General features: G+C 37.4%; 1 protein-coding gene across 4 annotated transcripts in view; it reads left to right on the forward strand.

Moving 5' to 3' along the window:
* The window catches only part of ARAP2 (ArfGAP with RhoGAP domain, ankyrin repeat and PH domain 2), a 158062-nt gene that overhangs the window by 105293 nt on the left and 29454 nt on the right, over positions 1-23315 (forward strand). For 3 of the 4 annotated variants that reach the window (XM_070398186.1, XM_070398210.1, XM_070398194.1), the window contains exons 21-26: positions 346-558; positions 3933-4038; positions 7474-7621; positions 9110-9178; positions 11908-11982; positions 15086-15203. In XM_070398186.1, coding sequence (XP_070254287.1) covers positions 346-558; positions 3933-4038; positions 7474-7621; positions 9110-9178; positions 11908-11982; positions 15086-15203 — 729 coding nt within the window. The remainder of the gene's footprint in view (positions 1-345; positions 559-3932; positions 4039-7473; positions 7622-9109; positions 9179-11907; positions 11983-15085; positions 15204-23315) is intronic. The other variant, XM_070398201.1, reaches the window with a different exon arrangement.

The raw sequence follows: 23315 nt of genomic DNA on the forward strand, positions 1-23315 counted from the left end.
ACTTTTGTCAGGGAAAGGGGAGGCAAGTTTCTATCCCAGGGACTAAGTGAAGATAGAGCACTGGCTACAAAAGTACAATTTAAAAAGATACTATGAACAGCTGGGCAAAGGGCTGACCAGAGTCTTGTTAAAAGCCAAGGATGGACTATTTCGTCAGGTTTACCCTGTAAATACTAAAATTAGGGGGACAAGCCTTCCCCCCTCAGACATGTTTATATTAACTCAGGTAACGATTTCTTCTTGCTCATCATCCCAGCACAAAAATGTGTTCAAATTTTTAAGGTATCAAAGTGGATTTTGATTTTAGACTTTTTTTCATATAATCTTTTTTCCTTTTAAACAAAGGTTTAGGGTGCAAATATATCTATCAAAACAGTGGCGACCCTTTGCACGTAAGTGAACTCCTGGAAAGTTTCAAAAAAGATGCCAGAAGCTTTAAATTGAGGGCTGGAAAGCATCAGCTTGAAGATGTGACGGGTGTGCTGAAAAGGTTTCTGTCCGACATCGACGATGCGCTTCTCACTAAGGAGCTCTATCCATACTGGATCTCTGCTTTAGGTAATACACGTCATGTATATAATCATAAAGGCTTGTCTTTTAGCTGGCTAGCTAGGTTTTTAAACTCTTCTTTGATGATCTGAAGTTTTAATTGGAGGCGAAAATGTACATATGACTCAGAAGAAAAATTGTGTAAATGTCAGCAGTTGTTTATATTCATCTAAAAAGAAATTTATACTAATAATTGCTAAGTAATGTTTTATATACTTAGTTTTCTGTGGGTTTCTTAGTTCTTACTCTACTTGAAGTTGGGAGGTGTTATAAGCAAGTCCATGTATGCTATTAATTTCTCATTGAGGTTAAAATGGAAGTTTCAATACAAGGTTGGTTTTCTAAGATTTTATGGCTCTTGTGGCTTTTCTGTGTCATTTATTCTTCCTCTTTGGAGTACATAATGACAATTTTTTTACTCTATTATTTTCTCTAGATTCTGTTTAATGAAGTTAAAAAGCTTTGCTACAGTGTAAGAGAACCTGTTTAAGAAATTACTCTAGAAAAGTAGTTCATTAAATGACTAATTGGGCCAAAATGATTTCAGTAAATCTGTATTTATATCGAGGAATTCAAAACAACTCCTTTTATAGGAACATTATAACAATACTTTCAAGTATAGTGTCTTTAATCCCATCTTTCTACTAGAACTAATTTTACGTTTTATTTTATCGTCTTTGCCCCACACCTATAACTTATATCTAAATCTTCATTTTATTAACAAATCACAAGCATTTTCCATATATTTAATGCTTTCAAAATGATTTTCAATCTTTTTTTCAACTTTTAAGATTCAACATTGAATTATACCACAATTTACTAATATATTTCTTGCACTTTAATCTGTTTTAAAATTTGATAATATATTCCTTTATTAAGGTATGGGTAATTTTTCTTTGAAAATATTTGTTTATTCTGAAACATAAATGTGATATTTGAAGGGATTAATTTTGAAATGATATTACAAAACATTCATAATTTGAAAAATTATCCTAAGAATGACCCTTACTAGTGCCAGCAGGAAGAGTAGTATTATTAAAATAAAGCTTTCCAAATTTTACATAATTCAGAAGTCTTTTATTTGCTCCCTAATATTTCTCAAATCAATAGGTTTTTAACTCGAATCACAAGAAGAGTTGATTGTGTAATTCTCTGGGATATAAAATATGGAATTAGATGATACATCTCTGTAAGCCCTGTTAACATGCCATCCTCATTTTTCTTTTAAAAAGATTTTATTCTAATTTATAGCCATGAAATTATTTATAGTATCTGTCTTACAAATACATACAGTGTGTCTTTATTATAAAATTAGTGATCAAAAATCTGTGACAAATATGTTTTTGCTGAAGTTTCAGATTCCCTGACAAAGATGTCTTTGATGTCAGTCTGTCAGGAGGAGGAAGGTGGGAAATGAGAGCGTGTGTCAGAGGAGAAAGTATTCACCTTTCACTTGGATGTGAAGTCTTTGAGAATTGACCTGGAGAAGGCTTTGACTATGGAGTCAAATAGCCTTAAAGTCCTTTTCGTTTAAATCCAGTATAGCTCTGGCCCTGACCTTTCAGAAGGGCCCTGTGCTGGATCTGACCAGGTTCAACCAGACTCTCTGGGTGACCTCGTAGGAGAGCTCTGTTGGGTCCCGTGCAGCCAAGACCAGGAAATCCTTACAGTGACGTCGCACCTATTTATATGATCTATGCGTTATTCTTCTAAGAATGCTATTAAATTGTCTGGTGTCTGTGGCTAGTTGGGTAGTTCATTATACTTTCTCTGTGACCTGAATCTATCTTAAGCTTTGCTTTCTACTTTTTAAGCTTTGTTTTGGAAATGTCATTTATTTTCTTTTTATAAAATTTATGAAAATTTACTATACTAGCCTGTCTTCTTGTTATAAGTGTAGTAATATGAATTACTTTGTATTGAATAATACAATTACTCCTGCAGTTAAAAACTGGATGACATGAGGGTAAATGTTTGATTATACTAGGGATGATAGTTAATTCTTAATCTAGTAGAATCTCTGAATGTAATTCTGGCGTTTGCCCCTCTTGCTTTTAGAGAGTCATTCACCTACCAGCGCAGGTAAGACAGTGTTTACTTTCATAGATCTCTGCAGGCTAACTCGGAACAAAGGAGCTCTCAGGTGTAGTTTTGAATAGGAGTGCATTTCAAAAACATGTCATGGGGTATCTTACCTCCCCAAGGATCCTAATGCCCTTTAGTGATGACCATGTACTTTTAAAGATTCATCAGTGTGCTGCTAGCTCTCTGTGAATAGAATAGGCAGGGCTAAATGGAAAATGAAGAAGTCTTGTTTCTAAAGGTAGTTGGGAATTGAGCAGGGGTATGTAAGTGCAATCCCCTTGAGTTACGAAGTCAGCATAAGTTATTAAGTTATTTATTTGAAGAAAGGTCTTTTATTTCCCCCATGTGAGCTAGTAGATTAGACCAAACCACCATTACATATCTTCTTGAGACGAGAATTTTGGGGGTTCCTGTGTCTAATTTTTCCAAGTATTTGACTTCCTGGGGTTGGGAGAGCAGAGAGAAATTCGTCCCTGTCCTCTTTTCCACGATTCACCAAGTCTGTCCATGCCTTAGGCAGAGGGTCCATTCTGCTCTAAGTCAATATCGTAGTTACCTATTCTTCTCTTGTCTGCTTTCCTTTTCCAACAAGTTGAAAGTACCGGGACTGCTGGGTAATTCACAGTTCATAGCTCTCGGATGATTTTAGTTTGGGGAAGATTTTTATGATTTCACAAGAGAAAAACAGGACAGAAATGTCATTTTAACATACAAATAGTGAAATCTTTCCATAGCCAGAGTTAAACTATTTTGAAAAAATGCATATTTTATTGATATCAGAGAGGGAGGAAGGAAGAGGGAGAGAGAATCATTGACTGGCTGCCTCCTACACATCCCCTACTAGGGATCGAGCCTGCAACCCGGGCAGGTGCCATAACAGGGAATCAAACTATGACCTCCTGGTTCATAGGTTGACGCTCAACCACTGAGCGACACCAGCCCGTCACAGAGTTAAAATACTTTTTGCTTATCTCTTCAATTTTCACTCCACTCTGAGTTATTGAGTATATTTCTATTAGATGAAGTTCAATAGTCCAAAAAGTAAAAGATAAAATACAACCTTGGGTTTTGAAAGTACTATATTTTTAATTAACAAAGTATAAGAAGTATAGCATATAGCCATGGAATGTTTATGTAAGTCCTTTTCCAGAATTATAGAAGTTTGCATATTTTTATTGAAACGTGCTTATATCACTTAGTGAAATGCAATTGTAATATTGTTTTATAATACTGCTAAAAGGCAAATTTGTAACACAGATTAATATCTTAGGCCTAAAGATTTTTTTTTTAACCTCTAGATACCCAAGATGACAAGGAAAGAATTAAAAAATATGGAGCATTTATAAGTACTCTTTCAGGGGTCAACCGAGCAACATTGGCAGCTATAATTGAACACCTTTACAGGTGGGTGGATTCATGAATTTTCTAATTTATTTTAAACCTGCCACTTGATAAGTCATTATTTCTGAATTTAAAGTACTGTGGTTCACTTTCTACATGTGACTGCAAATCGTTCACTCAATCTTAAGAATGGTTTCAAAGTGAAATTCCAACTATCACTTTAGTGTCCCTTTCTGTAAATAAGATGCATTTCAAATTAGCACTAGTTTCTTAAAATGAGTTAGACATTATCATATATAGCATCCTCAAGTGCATAAGCAAGAATTTGAAAACTCATTTAAGAGAGAAGTCGGAGAAGAGAAGGAAGTCCAGGGGCCAGGCTTCTTTAGCAGGACTCTGTGTGTGAGTCCTCCTCTCATGGTGGACTCTTCCTAAACTCTTATCTCTTCATCATCAGTTTGCATCTAACCTGCCTCTAATATGTTGGTGTCAGACTGTGAATCAGATGAGGACACTTTAAGAGCCAAACTCATTTTCCATGTCAGGGCATGTAGTCCTCTGCATTTGGGAGGGTAGGAGGAGTATAATGGTAGCTTGAGAAATGACACCTGAAGGAAGAGGATGTTTGAAAATAACCTTTCAGGTTAAAACCAAAGGTTTGTTTTGCTACCAGCGAAAATTAATTACAAAAACCTCACTAAGTATAAATATTGCTTAAGGAATATATTCCTGCGTGGACGCAACACTCCCTTGAATGAATTTCTGTGAAGCTGAATTCTGCTCACAGTACTTCGTTTGGAGTCTGTATTCAGAAATCCTCCACAAGTCTTTGTCTCTTCACCCTTTCCAGCTACCGCTTCTCATGCATGTAAACTCTATTACTGTAAAACTAATTTTCTTACTGGGCCATATAAATATAGTTCTTAATAGTCCCATTTTGTGCCTGTGAGACATTGGGGCAGATTGTGTTTTATTCAAAAATTTTAATAGTGACCAGGTTCCTACAGTTTATTAATGAGTTACATATCATTATTCTTATTCTTAATTCAGATTTGAATTTGAGATAATGAATTCCTTCCCATCTTTCCTCTCGCTCTCCTTTTCTTCAACTAACATATATTTTATCTTCTATTGTGTACAGGTCAATGCCTATTCAAAGTCCATGTGAATAGAAATATTTGATAATCTATAATAATAAAAGTGTAATATGCTAATGAGACCAGACATCCTTCCGGATGACTTTCCAGATGAAGCTGCGGCAGTGAGGGGCTGAGGCAGAGGCAGCCACGGTGGCAGCAAGGGCCGAGCCCCTTGCATGAATTTCGTGCATCGGGCCTCTAGTAATATATAAATGACAAATAAAATCCCAAGTCTGCTGTACCCAAACTGAGCACCAAGGAGTCCTGGGACTTCACAGTGAACTCGTGGGGTGCTATAGGGCATTTTATGTGTCCTAAGGAAGCACAGCAACATCAGGACAGATTTTATTACAGAGAATTTTAGCATGAGGCATGGGCTTATAGAGGAGGCGTTGATGCATTCATTGTGTGTTGAGGTCCAGAGATACTTCTGATTTAAAGAGACACGAACTGGGCATGAAATACTAAGACATGAGCGAAGTGTGTTTTCTAGGAAATAGGTGTTCTGGGAGACAAGATGGTTTGTAGTTGTCTGGAAGGAGGTTGTGAAAGGCCCTGTCCATCATGGAAAAACATGTTGGATTTTATTCCTTGAAGTGATCAGGAGTGACTGATTAAATCTGCTTTAGGATAATAACCCCCACAATGGGATGGGTTAGGAAGAGGTTAGAGTAGAGGCAGAGAAACTAATCAGGAAACAGTTTCCTTGGGCTTCTGCTGAGAAGGCCTGAGTGAGAAGACACTGAGCAAGTGGAATAGGGAACACTGGGGGATGCTAACCTGTGGGAGCTGAGAAATAAAGGAAAATACTCTATTGTACATACTCTTGCCAGAAATGAAGGCAGCTTCAGAAAGTAGAGAGAGATGAAGAGTACCAAAGGAGAGTGCTTTTGCAGAGGGAAGTCTCGAGAAAGGTGGTGATGTCTGATAGTGTCATCAGAAGTTTGAGGTTGGTTTGGATAGGGTCAGGTTGATCGAGCACTTAATTCCATCTTTTCCGTAGAAAAAAGATCACTTCCCCATGACTAACATCTCCTTAATTCCATTCACAAGATATTTATTGTGCACTGTAGTGTGGTTAAAGCAGCAGTCTCCGACCATAAGATGCTTGAATTCTAGGAACAGAGGCAGACTTGCAGGTAATTTTCCAGATATTCACACCATAGTGTGGTAAGAGTACAGAAGTGGTTGTGAGAGGCGTGTCCACAGTTACTACATTCTTCTCTATCAACTTGTAATTCTTTGTGCCTCTTGTAAATCCTATAGGATGAAGGCACTTGCTCCATCTCTGCTATGTCATTTGACATTTTTTTTTTGTTTCTTTCTTACATTATCATATATATTGCTGTCATGTTTACTCACTTCTTGTACCTACTAGAATCTCTGTTCTCACAGGCAGGTGTACCTTCCTTAGTCTTGCTTATTCTTTTGATGGAGTTGGTCTCCCTTGTATAGTATGTGTCCTTAAAGTTTGCAGATGTCATTAGGCTATTAAGCAGCTGCTATATGTACAGCCAGTGTCAAATAGGGAGCATTAATAGTTACTTCCCTGTGCATGACTTCGTGTTCTCACCTCAGGCGTTTTTATCAGTGTAATGTTCTTTTATTATGGTGATGACCATATATTTTTTCCTTCATCTTTTTGAACTTATATTTGTGACTACTTTAAATGATCTTTATAGGACTCAAGGGTGGTCTACTGATTGAGAGATTTGACTCCTATTCACTTCTCTTCATTAGAAGAAGACATTCTTGGTTATTATATTCAAGAAAAGTGTAGTTGTGTTTTTAAATTAGGTATTTGTTTTTTGAGAGCTAATACCCTATTTTGACTAACCATTCAGACATAGCTGCCAGGTCTGTTTCTCACTTAATTATACACTTTCTGGGACATTCAGCCCAGCCCTGAACACTGAATTTGGAACTCTCTACTATATACCTCCTGATTCACCTTTCTTGCCTTGTTTCCTATTTACCCGCCACCCCGTTTTTCCTCTTTCATTTATGCTTCAGGCCCAGGGGTCTTTTCACACTATTCTGCAAGCATACCTTTATGCCTTAGCCACAGGTTGTCCCATTGTCTGGAGTTGTTTGGATACTCTAAATCAACACTCAAGTACTACTTTTTAACTTGTAGTGATGTTCTTGAACAATAGTTTTTTTCTTATGTTCTTAACCACACTGTTAGCTACTTGGAAGAAAGAACTGTGTTGTTGTTTTTTTCTTTACATGACCACTGTGCCCTTTGTATCTGAGACCTTCAATATCTGTTAAAATGATAAATGAGTATTATGACTTACAGTTCTATGAAACTTTCAAATAGAAGTGTGTCATAATGAGCTATGCTTTTCTTCAACAGGGTTCAGAAATGCTCAGAAATCAATCACATGAACGCCCATAATTTGGCCTTGGTCTTTTCATCCTGTTTGTTTCAAACTAGGGGACAAACTAGTGAAGAAGTGAATGTAATCGAGGACTTAATTAATAATTATGTTGAAATATTTGAGGTAAATATTTTATATCTTGTTCTCATAAAAATAGTTTTCTTGTTACTGTTTGCAAGCAAAAGTACTTATTTTAGGATGTTTTTATTTCAGATCTTTATGAATATTTAAAAATAAAGACAAAGTATTAGTTATATTTGATCTTTAATTTTTTAGATACAGCTAGCTTTTTAAAGTATAGTCATTGATTTAAACATTGATTTAAACTTTTAAAGCTGTTTTACCATCTGGTGTCTGTTGGACAGAATATTTCTATTTACAGTGTTTTTATGTGTGTTTTTTTCCCTACTCAGTATGTGTGTATGCACTAAGTATGTGTACTTAGAGGTGTGAAATTATGAATTTACAAATTCAGTAATAAACGCCAGGCTGTTACATTCTGCAGTTGAAAGTGTTTCCATGTTTTCTTTTCACTGTGCACTGAATTGGAAAAAATGAAAATTCTGAAATATTGCTCTGTGGGCTTTACTAAGTCATCTCTGTTCTAATTATTTGACTTTTCAGTTTGCTATTTTATGAAGTTAATATTTTCATGTTTCATTAGAAAATTGTTAGTATGGGGGTGGTTTCTTAGTTCAAAGACATACAAATAGAGGAAGCAAACCCAGGCTTTGGAACTGTAGGATATACCGGGATCTAGCACCATTATTATTTCTGGCATCTCAGTTTTGTCATTTATCCTTTTTGAGTATTCCATTAAATGGTGTTTTATAAGATGCCTTGTTTTCCACGGCTATAGGTACACTAGATGAAATGAAACGGGTTAATATAATAGGTTACTACTTGTAAAGTTCTTACATTCTTATAATAACTGATCACAATATTCCTTAGCAAAGGGAAGGAAACTATTTTAATAAAGGAAAATAACCGTTTGTATCTTAATTTATATAGGAAAGGACACCAGAGCTGTCGGATTCTCTTTGATCTTCTTTTTATTTCTTTCTATATGTGTTCACTGTTTTTGATCAACAGCAACCTCTGTGCAATAATTCTGATGCTGAGAAATGAAAGAATTAGGAAAAAGTGTGTGGCTTTTGCATGCTATCTTTATTGTTTATATGTGTACTGTTTCATTGATTAAAAAATAAATGGCTGTCTTCATGGGTTTGTTAAATCCTACTTTAAATGGTGGAAATTTCAAAAGCACTTAATAAATATTTTAGTTTGAGAAATGATTCTTGTCTCTCAACTTACATAGACTCCACAAACCAGTCATCTGCCCCTTTGCTTATTAAACTGCCTCTGCAAAGGGGCTTCCATTGATGGGTTCTGTAGCCTGAAGTAGCATCATCATAAAATGTTCTGACCTTTACGCAGCTCTGTGTGGTTGGCTTTAAGTCTGCCCTCGCTGTGCGGGCCTGCACGGATTGAGATGGCCATTCTCATTTATTTCTACTTGTTGGTCTTTAAATTCCTGAAGAAGCTTATGTGAGGATGAGTACCATCACTCCATGTATTTTATTAGAATGTCCCAAATTATATTTTAAACAGGTTAAAGAAGACCAAGTCAAACAAATGGACATAGAAAATAGCTTTATTACCAAGTGGAAAGACACTCAAGTGAGTAGTAATAGTTAGATCTCCAGAGAATAAACAGAATTTTTCAAAAAAACCCCAAAAACTTCCATTGTAAGTAGATACATTTGTTGTGTTTATTGTCAAGTTTCTATTTGAAGCAAAGTAAAATTAATGGGCAAGGAGACCCAACATAAAAATAGTTACGTAATTCAGCAGCATGATGCATAGATGCAAAATGCCAAAGTTTATCATGTAAATTTTTCAAAATATAAAAGGAAAAAATCAGTGTTAATCTTATCAGAATATCCTTTAAAAAATCAGTTTTCATTTATAAAAGCACTATTGAAAATGTCAGTGGATTTCACAGGAAGCATTTAAAGCCAAAAATACTAGAGTAAATTGAAAATTCAGACTCCCTAGTGATTCTATCCATTCCGATTTTGAACATATAAATTATTTCTTATATGCTTTTGCTTTGCCTGCTCTTGGATGATTGTATCAGTGGGAATGTTTCATGTGATCTCTGTAACATATGCTAATTTATGTCTGAAGTTGACGTTTCTAGATCTTCTCTCGTTTTCCTCACTCCCGTTATATTGGCTTTGTGTGTTCATGCTGCCCTACACTTTTCCAGGATGCCTCTCTCCTTATTTGAAGACTGTTCATTGGCCTTGCTTAAAATTGACCTTTAATCCTCTTTACTGGATGTTGTAGAGCAGTGGTTCTCAACCTTGGCTGCACATTAGAATCACCTGGGAATCTTTTTAAAATCCTGATTTCTGGGCCTCATCCTCCGGAAATTCTGTTTCTTTGTTATGGGGTGGGGCCACAACATTAGTAACAAAGAAACAGAATTTCCGGAGGATGAGGCCCAGAAATCAGGATTTTAAAAAGATTCCCAGGTGATTCTAATGTGCAGCCAAGGTTGAGAACCACTGTTGTAGAGGATTCAGGGTACCAGTGTCAATAATAGAAATCGGTCTAATATATTCTATTTATTAGATGCACTCAGAGAACGAGGCAAATGCTGCCTTATTAGTCAAACCTTAAATCCACCTCAGTACTGAACGATCCTCTCCTAATTAGAGAGGCCACTTGAGCTATCATTCTGTATGAAGGAGATGAGGAAAAGCCTTCATTCTAGTGCCTAGATCCCTGAGTACCAAAGCTCTGAAACTGATTTCCTAAAGGAGTCTTTCCTCCCTTTTGACCCAAAGTAATTAACGCAGCCTGCAGGGGAGTTAGCGGTAACACTAAAAACCTGGCTCATTATTAGCTAGTTCTCTTGGGTTCTTGCTTGTTGGGGAAGAGTTTCATTCATGAACTAAGGGATTGTGTGAGCCCAAGAGATCTTTGACAGCATTATCTGTGCTGTTTTACATAAAGCACAAGGACCCCCCTGAATTTTTATATTCATAGTACTTCTTCCATATTCATAGTACAATAAGGGGATGAGTCTGGAATGTGTTTCTACTTCCGTATAAGACAGAAGAATAAAATATTATCTATAAAACAGAATAATAGGGGGAGGAAAGTAGCAGTGTTTGGAAAAATCTCTTATTCGTTTGTGTTTTTCTCTGTTTCCTCCAACTCTCCTCTGGAGTATTTTTCTGACAGTTTCTATGTCTTATCCCTGCTCAACTTTCTTAGCTGGGCTTGTTTTTGGCTTCACTCTATGAGTTTGTGGTGTTTGCTCTTTTAATTTTTAAAAATGTGTCCTTCCTGGAGAGTTGATTATGCAAACACAATGAAAAGTAAAAATGTCACCTGTATTTTCTCTTCCCTAGGATTTTTGTACAGCATCAAAAGTGAGAAAGAAAAATGGGAAATCAGCTTTTCTAAACCTGCAGTGTCAAAATAATTAAGAACTCGTTTCCAAAGTACATTTTTAATGTTTTCCCCACAAATTTACTCAGTAGGTTTTACTCTGAGGCAAATTTAACTTTAGAATGACCCTTTCTCCATTAAAAATTAGAGGATGGATATTATTTCCAAGTGGTTATACACTTAAGGGAATTTCTGGAAAAAGCTACTCAAAATATGTTTCGGAGATTTGTGTGGTTCTTTAACTTTCACATTATATTGTCAATCCATGACGATATCTTATTCTTTTTATATTCTGGCTTGTATCTTCTTCACTTAGAATGTCTTCTCAGGTATAATAGTGACCCAAAATGCCACTAATGCTTGGCTAAAGAGAATTAAAAACGTATCTTTATTATCTACCTTATTACTTCACTTCCATTTTTTTCTTTCTAAATATACTTTTTTTATTTGTAGTTTTAATACAAATCTAACCTAATTTACTCTCAGATTTCAATTTTTGGATATATTATCTCTGAAAATTTAGCAGGGCATATTTTCCCTTTAAATTGTTAGTATTAGACCCATACTATAGCTTAGAGCAGAATTCTATATGACTCATTTTATGCTCTTATTTTGTTGAACAGCTTCTGTTTTCGTAGCAAACATAATTTCATTCTAGCCAGATTCATTATTTCTGTAAGAATATGAGGGTGTTTGAGGACTCTCAACTCTTCAGTAAGAGAGAAAAAGGCTCACTGTGACTTGTTGATTGTAACATTTCTGTACAGTCCTTGTCCTTAATCCACCATATCTGGTGAATGGGTACCATCATGCTCTTACTGGAGATTGGCTTCTTTTATTATTATAGAATATTTAGAGATAGGACTGGGACTTTGTCATAAGTGTTGTATGTGTGTTCTTGCAACAGACTTACACTTGCTCTCTTCACATCTGCCCTTTCCCAGGTTTCCCAGGCTGGAGATCTGTTAACTGAAGTGTATGTGGAGAGGAAGGAGCCCGACTGCAGTATTATAATCCGGGTGAGTCCAAGAGATGGAGGTAAAGACCACTGTTGGAAATTGCAGGTGTTAGAATGAATTTACACGTTCTGAATTTTTTATTGTTTCTTAATAGCTAATGTTACTTGTCCATTTCAAACCACAAATGGTACAGGATGGACTTTTTAAACCAGTTTCTTCTGGGAATTCCATGTTTCAGTCATTAGGAAAGGGCACATCTCACGTGCTTTCAGTTAAGGTTAGGATTTTTTGTAGGTACTAGAAAACAACCTTAGCTTACATTTTTGCTCCTTCTTAGGTTCCTAACTTTAGGCAAGTTACTTATTCTATTTGTGCCTCTATCTTCTCACCTGTAAAGTGAGGAAAAATTACAGAATTTACATTGTAGCATTGATATGAGGCCTCAATAAACCCATACATGTAGAACACTTAGCAAATTGCTCGACACACAAGTGTTTAATAACTATTACTGTTATTATTCTCCCACCCTTGTACCCTATACTTTGGCTTTTAGTCTACCAATTTTCTTGAGTATTGGATAACTCTGTTCTTTCCTAAGACTATTATTCATTTTTTTTAGGAATTAAGAAAATCCTGTTGTGCTATCATAACTAGTACTTAGTCTGCCTTGGGAAGAATAACCGTGATATTTCAAATTCCTACTCAGTAGGAATACATTCTCTGTCTAAGGAATAGACATTCCGCCATGTAGCAGGAGAGATTCAGCTTTATCTTCTTATCTTTTTTCAAAGTTAAAGATTAACTTAGATATTCTGGACTTTAGTTTTGTTAAACGTGTATCATATTTGTTTGTTTATGTATGTTTAATAATTACGTGTCCTGACTATGTAGCACTGGTAGCCTCCCTTTGATCATGGAGCTGATCTGTGATCATAGGCTTTGGTCACAGCATATTCCTTATGCTGTCACAAGGTGGTGGTAATAGGGAACCGGAGGAACCAATACAGGTTAATCAGCACAATTCCAGTGTTAGAGCTGGTATTTACGGCCCATGACTTAATTCCACCCACACCTGAACTCTTTAGTAAGCTCAGTTTAATCTTATCTTAATAATGAAAGCCATAATAGAAGGTAGTACAACTGAGCACAGTTTTTGTTATTTTAAGTACAGTATTTAGACAAAGGACTGTCCAGTTTCACCTTGCAAATTTTCTTTAAAATCATTGCAAAAAAAAAAAAACTATACAAAAATAAATGTTAACATTTGCTTAATGCTTAAGCCTTTGCCAAAAATCTTTTAAGTTGCATTTATCTCAGCTGATCATTACCTCCACCCAAGCAGGTAATGTCCCAAGTTTATAAGAATAGAAATTTGGAATTAGTAAGCATTAAGTCTAGGACACAAACCTGGATCATCATATTCCAAACCTGATGATCATTCCACTGACTTGTATGTCCTTTAGAAAAACGATTTCCCATGTGTCCCTCCTGGAATTGTAGGTGTTCTGAAGAGGGGCCCTGGGTTTTCCCTGAGACAAAGAATGGAGTTGAGGCACATGTTTTATTGATTATTTTGCAAGTTTGGTTTCTCAGTAATTTATTATTTTAAGAAAAGGTTATACTGAAAGAAAAATTAAAGCTATTCAGATGAACAACATCATTAAAAAGGTTAACCTAATGTTTTTACTGCTTAAAGTTCTCTACTTTCCCCAGATACTGTTTTTTATTGTGTTTTTTTGTTTGTTTGTTTGTTTTACCTTTAAGTTTATACTGTATTGGGCTTTTCTAAGTGGAAAACAGTGGACTTCATGTATAATTAATGTATTCCAAAGAAAGTACTGGATTCCACAAAGCCCAAAAGATAGACCATAGCAGTTGCCTGTAATGAAAAATACGTATATTGTTTATATATGTGCAATATGCTTATAATCAATAATGAACTGGAGAAATGGGAGTTAGCACATTTCTAAGAAATTTTAAAATACTTAGTTTGCTGAAAATGAGCAGTTAGAATATTCTAACGCTTAAGACATCTTTTATTTGTTTAACATTGTAACTAAATTCTCATGGAAGAAAAGCCGGCTTGCTTTTGGCCAGTATGAATTTCAAATTAGCATAAACAAAAACGGGAAGAAACAAATCAGAAATCCCCTAAGTTCCTGAAGAAGGCGGTGTGCGTGTGCGGCGGCCTGAGGCTTTGGGTCTTGTAGAGCTGGCCCCAGGCTGGCACTGCAGACCCTGCCCTGTGCCCGGAAATCCTGGCTCCACGCTTTGGTATCCCACCATCTGTCACTTGGCAGGGCAGGGCACACCACAGACCACTACAACCCTAGGGCTCTTTGGCATGGCAGACAGCAGTCGACTGTGTATAATTTAGGCATCAGGCTGAATAATAAACCAAGCCACTGTGAACTCTTGATTATAGAGCTGACGAGTGAAAAGTCTTACTCCTGGGAGGCCACTGGATTTGCTGCCTTGTGACAGTCTTTGCATGTGTAGGTATAGTCTTCCCTCCTGAGTAACCTAACTGCTCACTCACTGAAAAAAAAAAATTCTTCCTGTCAGAGGGAAGGTAGGGGAGGGATCAACCAAAGGACTTGTATGCATGCATATAAGCCTAACCAATGGACACAGACAATAGGGGGGTGAGGGCATAGGTGGGGGTTGGGGAGGTAATGAGGGGTTGAGGACACATAAGTAATAAAATATATATATACTAAATAATTCTTCCTGATTATGTCTATGTTGTAATAACTTTTTAAAATTATGTGTTTTCTTTTTATTGATTTTGGAGAGAAGAACAGAGAGAGAGAATCATTGATCAGCCTTTTGCACATCCCCTACTGCGGATCAAGCCTGCAACCCGGGCCTGTGCCCTGACCCAGAATTGATGGGTCGATGCTCATGGTTCATGGGTCGATGCTCAACCGCTGAGACAAATCAGCAGGGCCAAAGTTGCAATAACTTCTTGCATTCACATTAAAATGTATTTTATGAGACGATCTGAATAGGCTATCTTTTCTATGTGCTTAGAGCAGCTGGTTAAACATGCAAAGAAGAAACTTGGGGTATCAGAAGATGTGCATGGCGAGTATTATCATCCTAGCATCAGGCTGTGTCTGGGTCTGACGTATATTTTAAAAGGGTTTTGCCTCTTTTACAGATATCTCCTGTGATGGAAGCAGAAGAATTAACTAATGATATGTTAGCATTAAAAAATATTATTCCGACCCCAGGTGATCTCTGGGCCACATTTGAAGTCATTGAAAATGAAGAGCTAGGTAAGTGATTTTCATACCAGTTATTCTTAAATTCCTTCACTGTGGAGAAATGCTATTTTTGTGACATCATTGCTAAATTTTATGTTATTCTGATGATTAACATTATGAATCCCCTTATGCGTCAGTGCATGTGCCGATATATGTAATTGTCACTTGAGGTTGCCCTCCTATGCTTTTACTCATCAAAATAATTGGATTATTTTATTGACTCTGAAAATATAGTGCAAAGCATTGGGCAGCTACGTTGCTGCCTTAGGAAATAAGGCTTTTGTTTATAAGGAAAAGCAATTTCATTTGTAACTATATTCTAAATGCCACCACCACCATCCACATTACTCCTCTACGCTACTAACTGAACAAAAAGAATGTTGATTTAAAAGATTATTTATTATTTTAAAAAATGATTTGCTTTCAGACTATCGGGACCCTATTTTGTCAACATTTTTCTTTCCATACATCTCTTTAATGGAGTGGATAGATGTTTTGTCATCTCTTATCTCGGATGTGCAAGTATAAGGAGAGCTTTTAAAACTCCTCAACTACTTCAGTAGTAAAGTGCTGAATAAGCCTAACATTCTAATGACATGGTTTGGTTTCAAAGACCTCTAGGAAAATAAAAAATAAGATGCAGAATGTCTTTGTGCTTTGACCATCTGTCTAGCTGGTACCTACTAAGGTCTTGGGACCCTGTCAAGCATAGCTGTCAAACTGCCAACAGTAAAATGTTGCCACTGCAAGCTCAAGATAAAAATGAAAATTCAACAATGAAATACCCCATCGGTTATTATGAGGAATGTTGTAATCAAATTAGAACAAAATGAGATTATCACATAGTTTCTTTCATTACTCCATTCTTGATGTTTTTATGCCGTCATTTTTTTAAATCATGCACAATTCTTTAAGAATCTTATTTGTAGCTCTGGCTGGTGTTTCTCAGTGGTTAGAGTGTCAACCCATGCACCGAAAGATTGAGGGTTCGATTCCTGGTTGAGGACTTGATTCCTGGTTAAGGGCATGTACCTGGGGTGCAGGTTCTCTCCCTGTCCCTGCTTGGAGGAGGCCACAGATCAATGTGTCTCTCACATCTATGCTTCTCTCTCTCTCTCTCTCTCTCTCTCTCTCTCTCCCTCATCCCTTTCTCCCTTCTACTCTTTCCAAAAACCATTGGAAAAAATATCCTCGGATGAGGATTAACAGTAACAAAAACATCTCATTTGTATTAAAATGTTAATTTGCAATATTCACTGTCAAGAGTCAGTGACTCTGATGCTTTGGTGTCGGTCCACATGCGTCTCCTACCCAGGCAGGCTCAGCCTTTCCTTCTCACAGAAAGTGTTCTGGCAAATGACTCCCGTGACCACCCACCCCCAATGCCAAGTCTGATGGCTTTGCTTCAGGCTTCACAGCACTTTTCCTTTTTGTGGCATTTATTGTTAATGACCATTCACTTTTTCTGGCCCTCTGATTATCATCAATTCTTCTTCCTTTGTCTCCTAAATGGTGGGTTTCTGCTGCTCCAATCTCCTTTGCCATCTTTTCTCATTTGACATGTTCTTTATAGATAAGGTTCTTCCATTCTTTGTGTTTGACTAACACGTGTGAATGGGTGTTCCCTGAATGTTCTTTACTCTTTCTCCATCTGACCTCCTTTAATATGCAGACTAAGGGTTTTAGTGCACTTTGTACTATCTTTCTTTATAGAGCCCATCACACGGACTCATCTTTTTCAATGGGAGCTCTGACTCATCTCTCTCAATGGGAGCTCGTCAGAAGGAAGGAGGAACTCTCTTTTTCTATCTCTGGCATTGGGCACAGTGCCTAAAATGTAGTTTCCATACAATTAAAATCCCTTGCACAAGCGAAGCACAATTTTGCATCACTGTATGGTTTAATAGTGGTAGAGTCTTTGATTTTTGATGTTTAATTTTAAGGCGAGGGGCTAGGTTATCAACTTCATCATATTTGTGAATAAAAGGCAACTGTTGGCATTACTGCCAGAATTACCTTTCTAAATCACAAATAAGATCATATTGCTCCATCATTTAAAATTGTTCCTCTCATTATTTACTCATTGCCTATCCTTTCTGCAAGATCCAGCTCAAATGCCTGTTCTCCATGATGATACTTAGATAAACATAGTTCTCACTGGTCTTTTTCTGATTATATGCTTGTCCTATATAATAAAAGCCTAATATGCTAAGTGTCAGGTTGGCCATTCAACCAATCAAAGTGTAATATGCTAATGATTTGCTAAGGCCGCTCAACCGCTCGCTATGACATGCATTGACCACCAGGGGGCAGACAGTCCGACTGGTAGGTTAGCTTGCTGCTGTGGTCCAGCCGATCAAGACTGAGCGAGACGGACTGGACACTGCCTGGAGCCCTCCCCAAGTCCCTCCCTGGCTGGCCAACCTCCTGCGTCTCTCCCCGGCCCTGATCGTGCACCAGTGGGGTCCCTCAGCCTGGCCTGCACACTCTCACAATCCTGGACCCCCTTCAGGGGATGTCAGAGAGCCAATTTTGGCCCAATCCCACAAGGGGAGTGCCTCTCAGCCAGAAGCCGGGCTCACGGCTGGCAAGCGCAATGGCGGTGGCAGGAGTCTCTCCCGCCTCTATGGCAGTGCTAAGGATGTCCGACTGACGGCTTAGGCCTGCGAGGAGCGGGCCTAAGCCGTCAGTCGGACATCCCCCGAGGGCTCCCAGATCCTCTAGTAGATCTATAATACTGTGTACTGTCTGATTATTGAATAGTAGTATGTACACATCTGGCTCTGCCCTAGACCACATGTTCTTTAGGACCCTTATATCTCTCACTGCCTCTAGCACAGTGCATTGATGTGGAACACATACTGCAAATATCTTGTTAACTGAGGTGGCACCTAAAATAGATGTATGCTGAACCTGAGTGACCTGGATTGTTGCTTCTTGGACAAATGTATCGAAATGCGGCAGGCACGTAAAAAATGATTTCTGCTTGTAGATGAGCAACTCCTAGGATATCTCAGGGCCCTGGTGAGGCCTGAGAGAGCAGATTGTCCCCTGCTTGCCTCTGTATCTGTTGTGTTTCTTGGAGATCCACCGCACGATAAGGAATCACGGATTTGGGGGTAGGCATCGTCTCCCTACCACCCTGTCCTCTCAAGGGTTGAGTCAAAGCATGCCCCTCTGTCACAGCATGGGGGCCCTGTGTCTTTGGGCATCAGTCCTCCCGACTAAGAGGAGCAAGCAGAATGCATGAGGGTAGGAAGGAGATTGTAATAAACTTAGAAACATTGTCTTTAAATTTCATCTTGGAAAATGAAGGGATTGCTTACCCTGAAAATGACTGAGCATTTGCTTGCATGTGACAATGAGTACATCACAAATGGTACAGTTGGGTTGGGGTGGGGTTGTTGTTGTTATTTTGGTTGCTCTTTTGGCTACTTGTCTAATTAAAAAAAAAAAGTTATCTTGTTGGAGCTATAAAAAGAGTAGGAGTCCTCAAGTTGTTTTGACATGTGCATGTCCAAATATATAATCAAAGGAACACCCCATATACCTCAAGGAAGAATACATTTGATGGAGTGAAGAATTCAGATTTGGCATGGTTTTAATGTTGGGTCAGCTGTTCAAGTAGAAACGCCAGCCGAGAAAACGAAGATGGTTTTCCCAGCTTTTAGAGGAACAAAGTGAGGGGCGCCACAAAGGGGCCTGTGATTATGTTGGCTTCCTGAAGCAGACGGAGCCGTGGCTCCACCTGACCTTCCGAAATGTTAAAAGCTTTATTGGTGGAAACATGCAGGGAGGATAAAGCGAAATATGAAAAGAAGATGAAGGTGAAGGTGCTGGCAGTCACAAGATTGCAGCTGATAGGAGGAGTGTCAGCAGGGAATCGGTGCCTTTTCTAATGTAAATATAAATCCTCCAAGTACGCAGGTAACTGAAGATACATGAATACACGGATAAATAAGTGAACCAGAAGTACTGGGTTTTACTGTAGATGTCTGCAAATTTTAAAGCAACAGTCTCTGCCCTGTCATATCCAGTGCCTGCTTTGTATAATAATTATTCTGTAAGATTCCCTTTACTCTCTTGAGATAATCTATTATATTTATTTTTTAAAATAATATAGCACCCTAATGGTAATATAAAATGAGAAAGGAGAATGTGCAGTAGAACATATAACTGCCGACACACTCGTGTATGGTCAGAGGTAATGAAAATGGATTCCACACCTGTGTGAACTTCTCAGGGATGTGCCAGCTCCAATGCAGACTGATGTAAGCATGTCAGTTTGTGGCTCACACATCACTGGAAGCATTGCTATTGTTGGTGAAATGGTGTCTTAGTCCATTTGGACTGTTATAACAGAATTACACAGTCTGGGTGGCTTATAAACAACAGACAGTTATTTCTCACAGCTCTGGAGGCTGAGAAGTCCAAGATCAAGGTGCTGGCAGATTTGGTGTCTGGAGAGAGAGATCAGCTTCCCAGGTCACAGAGGGCTGACTTTTCTCTCTTTTCTCACGTGGTGGGAGGAAGCTTTGTGAGTCTCTTTCATAAGGGCACCTGTCCCATTCGTGAGGACTCGGCCTCCCAAAGGTGCTGCCTCCTAATACCATCACACTGGGGATTCGGTGTCAACCTAACAATTTTTTTGGGGGGGGGGGGGCGGGGGGCGCAGGGGACAGACATGCAGACTCTCACAAATGGTGAACAATTCCTAGAGAGTGCTGACAAAGCATGATTGTTTTCTTCCCATATGGTAGTCAGACTCATGGAAAAAATACATCAGGTTAAAACCATAGAACATATTTTGAGAATTTGTAGGCATAAAGCGGAGTTTGAGTCTAGGTTCAGTTATTTATAAGTAGGTTTTCACTCTAACTGCCTGGTGGAACACCTGAAATTACACCACCATTAATGCCACTGAATTGTACATGTAAGATGTGTACGTAAAATAGTACATGTGAAAAGGGCAAATTTTATGTTCTCTGTGTCTTCCTACAGTTAACAAATGGTCGAAAGAACAGAAAAATAATTTTTTAAAAGAACTGTTAAAAAATGTTGTATTGGATAGAGAAAAAGTCTTCCTTCGCCCCATCTTCTGAAAGATGCCAAGCATCCTTGACCCACTGCTGCCAATCGTTAGACAAGCTGAAACCCGCCCTGGGAGAGGCTGTTACCTTCATCAAGAGTTACTCTTCTAAAGGGTGCTTTTATCTTAATGCTTCACCCTAAAACTGAGCCTGTCCTCTGCTGGTATAGCCCCATATTCTGTAGGTCCTTGACTTGCTGAAAAACAGTAACTTACATTGAGAAGGGCCTCATTGAAGTGGCTTTTTCACCGAGCAGGTCAAGCTTGCGAGACACTTCCTGTGCAGCAGTATCGCAGTGAAATGTTTTACTAATTCTTCCTCAGAGCTGCTCTGATGCAGAAGATCTGTTCATTGTTCTCTGGAGTCCTTTCCAGACCTTCTCTTGATTGACACAACGTGCAGTCGCCCTCTAATTATATGGACAGGACAGGGACAGACTTGCACCACTCGAAGTTTGGCACTAAGACTTTAATTATTGGGGAAGTCGTAGTTGTCTAGGGAAATCCTGTGTCATTATCACCAGAAATTTAACCACAATACCTATAATTTCAAGTGAAAAATGGATAGTTCTCGTTTTAACAAGGGAGGTCAGGTATTTTTCTGTAAACAAGGTTTGAAACTATTAATAATGTGATTTACCTACCTAACTTCCTCCATAACCTGTTGTTTTTGAGTAACTACACTGAATTTTCAGCAATTTTTTATGCTATGGATAATACATAAATGAGTTATTTCTAATAATAACTTAATGCCAGATCATTTATACACCATATGATCTATCATGACAGATGATTGTGAATGTAACTATACATAAAATTATTTGCAGGCATTCATTCAAATACTTTTTTGGTGGAGTCTAGGTTTTTCTATATAAAGTTTTATGTCATCTGGCAATAGTGACAGTTTTACTTCTTACTTTCCAATTTGGATACATTTTTATTTCTTTTTCTTATCTGATTGCTGTGGCTATGACTTCAAATTATAATTAGTTTTATTTTTAAATACAGTTCAATTGAATTATGACCTCTATTAATAGAAGACTACCAATTAATTATAGCTTTGGCAAATTATGGGCAATTATGATCTTGTCAAACCTATTGCAAAATTACTTGAAGAAAAGCAAGATTGCTATAGCATAAAATATTTTCTTTAGTTTTACAAAGAATTATATTCTGCCCATTGATCCACTTACAGATATTTTCCATTAATTATAGTCCACCATAGAAACTCATAAGGTACTTCATTACTCAAATATTTATTGAACATCTATTATATACATACTCAGCACTCTACTGTGTACAGGGATATATTTGTAAACAAGAGGGAGATAAATCTTCAAGATGTGTGGCCTAGTTGCTCTTCTTTCTTTCCCCTCCCTCTCTCCCTCCCTCCCTTCTTTCCTTCCTTCCTTCCTTCCATCCATCCGTCCATCCATCCATCATTTCTTCCTTTCTTATTTGAATTGCCATCATCATTGGCTTGCTCCAATAAACACAGAATGCAGAACTGCATTACATTGTACTGAATAGTAAGCAAAAATCTGGTATTTACATTGGAGGCAGAAAATTTCTTTTCTTCTTCTGTGGACCTGAGGTTGTTGATAAGTTCTGGAATGCCTGTGGTCATAGCAGGGCAGACTAGTAACTACACTGAATTTTCAGCAATGTGTATGCTATGGAATATGTTAAGAGGAATATTATCTATTTGGTTGTCATTACTTGTGATTTTATCACCAATTAAAATATGGTTCATATGTGATTATGATATGGACAGATTCTTTCTTGTTTGTCATTGCCATTCCTACTTTAACCAAAATGAAAATCTCAGATGCTGTGTGCTTTACAGTTAGAAGGGTGTGAAAGAGTTGAATTGACTTACGTTTGGTGATTTTATTGGGGAAGCTACCTCAGCATCTTCCTGTTAGAGCTTATGTTCTTGCTGTTTCAATTATACTATTTTTAGAGTACTGTGAAAGGATTGAATTTTTCCCCAATATATGCTTTTGTTGTAACTTTTTATTAAATGATTGGCATATTTTGATCAGCAAAAAAACTTTTCTATGAGGCTTTCATTATAATTGTAAAATCTATTTTTTTTAACTCAGTGCTAAGGACTTCTCATGCATTAAAAAATACGATTGCCTAAAACAAAATGTATATGGATGAGTATTTATCAAGGAGAAATCTTTAAGAGGTCATTAACTTCTGGTTTTGGGTTCTTTATATCAACAGTTGATGTATAATATTGTCACATAATGTTTTTCTGATTAATGTTTCCACCAATAGTTAAACATAGATTAACTATTAGAATATTGATTGTTTTCATATGGTCTCTGTTGAAGTTACATTTTATGATTTTATATTAATTGACTATATGAATATCAGCTATAAGTTGTTCACTATTGATCAGATATTATAATTTGCTAATCTTTAGGATTAATTTATATTATCACTTGCTATTGGACAAGAGTAATTTTGCTAGTCCTTTCACAATTATTTAATTGCATGTGAAAAATAGACAGATTTCCATAAGCAAATCATAATATTATTTTAAACTCAAAAGAAGGTACTGTAAGCCTGGCCATTCTTGCTCAGTGGTGAGCATCAACCTATGAACCAGGAGGTCATGGTTTGATTCCCGGTCAGGGCACATGCCTGGGTTGCATGTGGAGGGGTGCATGTAGGAGGCAGCTGATCAATGATTCCCTCTCGTCATTGATGTTCCTATTTCTCTCTTCTTCTCCCTTCCTCTCTGAAATCAATAAACATATATTTAACAAGATAAAAAAAAGAAGATAGTGTAAGATACTGATTTGTTATATATAAGGTTAGCATTATTTCTGAAATTATATCTAAAGGATAGCATCTGTGATATTTTAAAAAATCATTGAGCAAACCACAAATGTTCCTGCATAGATTCATTTATACAGTAAATTTTATTATGTACTGGTGTTCTAGGTGTTAACAGTCTCTTTTTATGTAGTCTTAATGCTATTTTTATGTAACGTAAGATATGATTATGCTTATTGTTGAAT

The sequence above is a fragment of the Myotis yumanensis genome, unplaced genomic scaffold (assembly GCF_028538775.1).
Source record: "Myotis yumanensis isolate MYYU_CA2020_CCGP unplaced genomic scaffold, mMyoYum1.0.hap1 SCAF_1, whole genome shotgun sequence".
Lineage (NCBI taxonomy): Eukaryota > Metazoa > Chordata > Mammalia > Chiroptera > Vespertilionidae > Myotis > Myotis yumanensis.